The sequence below is a fragment of the Sinocyclocheilus rhinocerous genome, unplaced genomic scaffold (genome assembly GCF_001515625.1).
Source record: "Sinocyclocheilus rhinocerous isolate Xijiao unplaced genomic scaffold, SAMN03320098_v1.1 scaffold1864, whole genome shotgun sequence".
NCBI lineage: Eukaryota > Metazoa > Chordata > Actinopteri > Cypriniformes > Cyprinidae > Sinocyclocheilus > Sinocyclocheilus rhinocerous.
Window position 1 is genome coordinate 693,752 of NW_015639085.1, and position 6,413 is coordinate 700,164.

At 39.2% G+C, this 6,413-nt stretch overlaps 1 protein-coding gene across 1 annotated transcript; it reads right to left on the reverse strand.

The window, feature by feature from the left end:
- Positions 1-4,458: 4,458 nt before the first annotated feature.
- LOC107750997 (transcription factor HES-5-like) lies at positions 4,459-5,044 on the reverse strand. The gene is made up of 2 exons (XM_016566565.1): positions 4,977-5,044; positions 4,459-4,863 (listed from the first exon to the last, which is right to left on the reverse strand). The coding sequence occupies exons 1-2, from the start codon at positions 5,022-5,024 to the stop codon at positions 4,459-4,461; spliced, it is 453 nt and encodes a 150-aa protein (XP_016422051.1). The 5' UTR covers positions 5,025-5,044.
- Positions 5,045-6,413: the final 1,369 nt, after the last annotated feature.

Genomic DNA, 6,413 nt, shown 5'->3' on the forward strand with positions numbered 1-6,413 from the left:
AATCTCACGGACACACCTGGAGAAGCTTTGACTGACAGCATGTGAACTGGTGTTGCAGGAAGTTGAGCGTCATCTCCAGGATATCTGCTTTCTCCAGCTTGGAATCAGGCTGCTGCTTGAGGAACTCTGGAGCCAGAAGACACTTGAGTTGCTCGATGCTGCTGTTGATACGATCTCTGCGCATATTCTCCACTCTTGGTTTTCTCAGCTGCAAATGAAGACAGAAAAGCATCAGGAAAGTGTCTTTCAAATAAGCCAATGATTTAGAAGAGCAGTGAAAGCTGCTGCAGTAATGCTGCTGTAAGTAGGATATGAATGTACCTTGTTGTTGAGAGGGAGCTGCTCCTTTGAGATGATTGTAGGTGTCATGTCTGGATCTCTGTGCTGTAGATATCTGTTCAGAGTGAGTCTGATTTGCACTGGCTGCAGCTCCTCTATTTATACTCCCAAATCTCCATATGAATGTGTGAGGCTTGAGCTTGTTGGAGTTTCTCACAGTTTGGAGCCAATGGAAGAGCTCAAACAGACAATGAGGGATGTGGGCCGCCACATGCTCAATGATCCTCCATCAGGGGCTCAAAGGAGCAGGTGGAGGGTGACTCTGGGAAAGTGCTGAGAGCTCATCTTCACATCAATGTCACTGAAGCAGCACACGCTCGTCATTACTAGAAACACGTGTTGGTAGCTCTTTTCCTGAAGACGTCTGAGCGTGGTGACTCTTGATGCACTGACTCCAGCTTCAGTCCACTCCTTGTGAAGCTCTCCTAAGTGTTTGAATCGGCTTTGCTTGACAGTATTCTCAAGCTTGCGGTCATCCCTATTGCTTGTGCACCTTTTCCTACCCAATTTCCTCCTTACAGTCAACTTTGCATTTAATATGCTTTGATACAGCACTCTGTGAACAGCCACCCCTTTCAGTAATGACCTTCTGTGACTTACCCTCTTTGTGGAGGGTGTCAATGATCGTCTTCTGGACCATTGCCAAGTCAGCAGTCTTCCCCATTATTGTGGTTTCAAAGAACAAGAGATACCCGGAACTTATACTGTAGGGATGGCCATTTAATGAAACTCAAATGTAAATATTCTAATGTTTTGAGATACTGGGTTTTTGACTTTCATGAGCTATAAGCGCTAATCATCAAAATAAAAAAAATAAAAAAAACATTTGAAATGTTTTACTTTACATATAACGAATCTAGAATACATGAAAGTGTCACTTTTTGAAATAAGTTACAAAAAAAATGAACTTTTTCACGGTATTCTAATTTTTTGAGATGCACCTGTATACTCCCAAATCTCCATATGAATGTGTGAGGCTTGAGCTTGTTGGAGTTTCTCACAGTTTGGAGCCAATGGAAGAGCTCAAACAGACAATGAGGGATGTGGACCGCCACATGCTCAATGATCCTCCATCAGGGGCTCAAAGGAGCAGGTGGAGGGAGAATCTGAGAAAGTGCTGAGAGCTCATGTTCACATCAATGTCATAACTAAACACGTGCCATACTGAGATTTCATTTTCCCTAATAGAGCACTGCATGCCTTTAGAAAAACATCAATAACAACACATCAGTGTTAATCATAAAAATGTGCAAAGCAATGACATTATACTTTTAGGTGTGTATGTACATATGATTGCTTATGAGTGAATGAGGAATTTATATACAGTAGTGCTTTATTGTGTATTGCTGTACACCCAAAGCACTTCACAATCATATGGGGCCATGGATGAGGCAACTGGGGAAAGACCCTCCATCACTCCACTTGCCCTTATTGCCTCATCTGGGCCAAATGTAGCTGTGGTCTCTTCTTCCTCAGTGAGCCCAGAGCCAGTGAGAGCATCTAGAAAAAAACTAAAAGATACTGAGGATGTGATTTTGGTCAATGTTTGTCCTGCTGGTTGCTGGTTTCTGTTAATACAATATGTCAATGGAGCCCAACTTTCAGAAGCTTCATGATTTTATTTGATGATGCTTTTGAAGCTTCTGAAACTCGGGCTCCATTGACTGATATTGTATGAACAGAAACCAGCAGGGCAAACTTCAGCCAACATCAACTTTTGTGTTCAGGAAAAACAAACAAACAGGGATTGAACAGTGTGAAGGCGAGTAAATAATGATTGCATTTATGTTTGGGTGAATTAACCTTTTAAGGCCCCCAAACAGAAGTTGTATGAAATGTATGGATACAATTATATTCTACTAGAACCTTGAAGAAATAAACTTTCTGAAATAAGCAGCTTTACTGAGTGATTGTGCCTGAGACGTTTACATTTCTTCATTTGGCAGATGCTTTTATCCAACTTAGAGTACTTTTATTACAGGGACCCCCAATGCCTCTGGCGCAAACTGCAGTAAAGAGCCTTTCTAAGGACACACTGGTGGTTGCGATGGCTGCGGAGATTGAACCAGCAACCTTCTTCAAGCCAGTTCACTGATTTAGCCAACTACACCACAAAAGTAATAAAGCTATAACAAAAATTAGCATGCAATTGTAAACATATAAAATTAAATTTGGCAAGAAAGGGAATGCTGACAACATGAATTGTGAAATGTTTTAACTTGTTTAAAAAATTTTCAGGTAGTCGTGCTCATGGAGAGCAGGCACACGAATGTTTTGAGCAGACACAGCAGCAGCCAGATTGTCCTGCTCTTGCTTCAAGGTTGTGATGAGACAGATGGGTGCACTCAGGCAAGGATAGCCTCGATGCCCCTTTCCCATCCATGAACAGATTCCAGTATGACTGCAGCAATTAATTATTGGTCAGCATTTATCATTATTATTTTTGTGTGTAAATGTTGGGGTGGGCTATAATGCAATTCATTCTGGGGTAGTCTTAATTTTAAGTAGTAATACTTAAATTTTTTCGAGTATAAAATCAACAGTCTTCTCCAAAGGCAAGATCTTCGAGCAGCTGGTCGATGTCTTCTTTGTGCAGACATTGCAAACACTGAGGAAAACCGTACTACACATGTGGTAGGGTTGTTGAGTTAGTGATGCTATGAGGTGTTAGTTTACCTGTCAATAAGAGGCCAATAAGAGTCTATTAACTACTCTACTAATAAATATTCTTTGCTCAAATGTCTCATTAAAATGTCTACAAATGGATAAAAAGAATCCGAGATCAGGTAAAAACCATAGACGCTGGTTCAATGGTTCGCCGCTGGGGGGTGTTCTCAATGAATTCACATGATTCATGGGTTCACAGAGATGGCCCCCAACGTATGACGTAATGAAGCCTACTGAAAACATGCTACTTTGGCAGTTTGACAGTGCTCCGAGGCACTGGTTCAAAACAAATGATTCGCAAAGGTTTAGAAGCATCACTAAGCACTGCTTTGCGTCCCAGTAAAAAGTTCCTATTGGGAACTCAGAATTTCCGACTTCCCAGTACAAATGGACTGCACCATTTGACTTTCTCCCAATCTCCCAATCAGTCTTGGTAGGTCTAAAGTCTTTGGTGAGTCCTTTTAACCAACAATATTGATTTAAGTGTGGTTATAAAAATATGCTTTACGATATCTAAGGCATACCTGCACCTTGCTGATGAGGCTGTGAGGATATTAGTCAAAATGTTGTAGGTGTTGTCTAGTAACAACATACAAGTGGGATGGGGACATTTGTTATTTTGGATTATTTTCATTCAAGACAAAGGGAAAAAAAACCTATATTATTGATAAAATGACAACAATCACAGAAGCTGTCAGACGTTCAGTGGATTGTTTTATTTTGCAGCAGAAATCCATTCACTGAACTTCAAAAACTTCCATCACCTTCTCAGAAGGACACAAATGATCACATGATCAATTAAAAAGACAAATGACAAGATGCCAAAGATTTCATGAGAATATAAACCTTCACAGAAGGAACAATCACAGCTGTATACAGTACAGGAATGATTCAGAGAACAAACCTTTTTACTTTTGCAAACCCTTAAAATAGGGATATTCTGAATATGATCTATTATAGACCAAAGTGGAAAACATCAAATATGAATCAAAGAATATTAATGATTATCAACTCAGATGAAATCAAATGTGAGCCCATTTTGAGCTACTTTATATAAACAGCACTAAATTAATAATGTTGCAAGATTCTTGCCGTCATAATAATATCAAGAAATTATAACATTTCATATAAGATGTGCTGTGTAAATTTACTCTTTATCAGCTGTTAGAACAAAACTTTAGTTTCAGAGTAGTTTTCAGATTATAAATGGCCTTTATTATAATAAAGAAAGTGTTTACTTCACATCAAATGAAGAATGTAAAAGTCAGTGTTGTCTAATATAGACGTCAGTAAATGTTCCCATCTGGAACTCGACATGAAGACTTCATAGAAGATTGAATCATCAGAGCACTTAGCAGTACATATATCTCAACCAAACTGGAACTCATGAAACACTTTTCCTCAAAAAGAGAAACTAAAAGCATAATAGTCCACTGAGTCTAGTGCAGACGTTCAGTCTGAGTCTTTAAGGCTCCACCAAGGCCCCCAGATGGAGCTTTTGTTGACATTCATCTCTTTGCTGAAGGTGTTCTGGTCTGGCAGGACACTTTCCCTCCTGTTCTGCTCACATGAAGTCTGCAGCTTCTGGAAGTGCTTCAGCAGTCTTCTCTGGCTCTCTGTCTTCATCTCATCTTTGGACAGGAAGTGCACAATCTCACGACACACCTGGAGAAGCCTTGACTGACAGCATGTGAACTGGTGTTGCAGGACGTTGAGCGTCATCTCCAGGATATCTGCTTTCTCCAGCTTGGAATCAGGCTGCTGCTTGAGGAACTCTGGAGCCAGAAGACACTTGAGCTGCTCGATGCTGCTGTTGATACAATCTCTGCGCATCTTCTCCACCCTTGACTTTCTCAGCTGCAAATGAAGACAGAAAAGCATTAGGAAAGTTCACTTCAAATAAGCCAATGATTTAGAAGAGCAGTGAAAGCTGCTGCAGTAATGCTGCTGTAAGTAGGATATGAATGTACCTTGTTGTTGAGAGGGAGCTGCTCCTTTGAGATGATTGTAGGTCTCATGTCTGGATCTCTGTGCTGTAGATCTCTCTGTTCAGAGTGAGTCTGATTTGCACTGGCTGCAGCTCCTCTATTTATACTCCCAAATCTCCATATGAATGTGTGAGGCTTGAGCTTGTTGGAGTTTCTCACAGTTTGGAGCCAATGGAAGAGCTCAAACAGACAATGAGGGATGTGGGCCGCCACATGCTCAATGATCCTCCATCAGGGGCTCAAAGGAGCAGGTGGAGGGGGACTCTGGGAAAGTGCTGAGAGCTCATCTTCACATCAATGTCACTGAAGCAGCACACGCTCGTCATTACTAGAAACACGTGGAGTCAGTGAGCACATATGATGATATCAAAGTCATGGCATTCTTCGACATGTGATCTGAATTACTGGTACTTTACACAAAGCAGAGTTTTAATTTGCATTCCTGAAGGAGTCAGTAAGTTATCACCTTCTGATCAGTTATAATTGATCTGATCAGATCAATTATTATTATGCAATGAGAATATGCAAAAATATGGATATTAAATTTATTATTGAATATGTAAAACATCACTTTTTAATTGCTTTTTAGCAGCAAATAGATTTTAGTTCCTGGGGTAGTCAAGTCCAATCCATTGATGTTGACCTCTGACCTTTGGTCTCTTAGTGGAGTTCTATTGCCTTTGAGAGTTTTTGAGTGAGTTTTCATGACATCAAAGTCATGGCATTCTTACACTTTGTGATCTGAATTACTCTGTGCTTTAAACAAAGCAGTGATTTGGTTTGCATTCCATAGTTTAATATCAAACTAAAATATTACAATATTTTATTTTATATAAAACTGTTTAGGTCATGTCAAATCATAACAAAATTAATAACAAAATTAAGGTTAATCAATAAAAATCAAACTGTTGAAATGTTTTCTTATTTTGGGCAAACAAGTTCTTACAGTGTTATTTTGATACATGGATTTATTTATGAGGATTTGCATGAAGATCAACATTTTAAGTCTTCTCAAAGAAAGTGCAAATATTTAGTGTCATAATTTATGATATTCAGCATTATCATTGCTGCCATAATGTCACTCACACACGAAGTTGTCTAGCAGCAGTGGACAAAGTACTCAACACCATTACTTGAGTAAAAGTTGTAAAGACAGATTTGAACTAAAGTAAAAGTACAGAAGTACTTGCTTTTTAAAAGTAGTTAAGTACCGAAAGTAAATTTCCTTTATGTCAAAGCACTGTTTTCTTATGTATAATATGCTGTCTAAAGAAAAAAAAAAAGGTCACATTTTTTGAGAAGGAAAAATAAAACACCCACTAACCTAAAGCTGCTACATAGTCACGACTTTCTACGTCAAGGACCTTGATAGAAATGTAGTGGAGTGAAAAGTATGATATTTGTCTTTCAAATGTAGTG

Excerpts from the sequence above, each read along its gene's own strand:
- LOC107750997 (XM_016566565.1), bottom strand. The coding sequence starts at position 5,024 with ATGAGACCTACAATCATCTCAAAGGAGCAGCTCCCTCTCAACAACAAG. Across the intron at positions 4,864-4,976 it reads AGCTCCCTCTCAACAACAAG|CTGAGAAAGTCAAGGGTGGA; the intron begins GTACATTCATAT and ends CTTCATTTGCAG.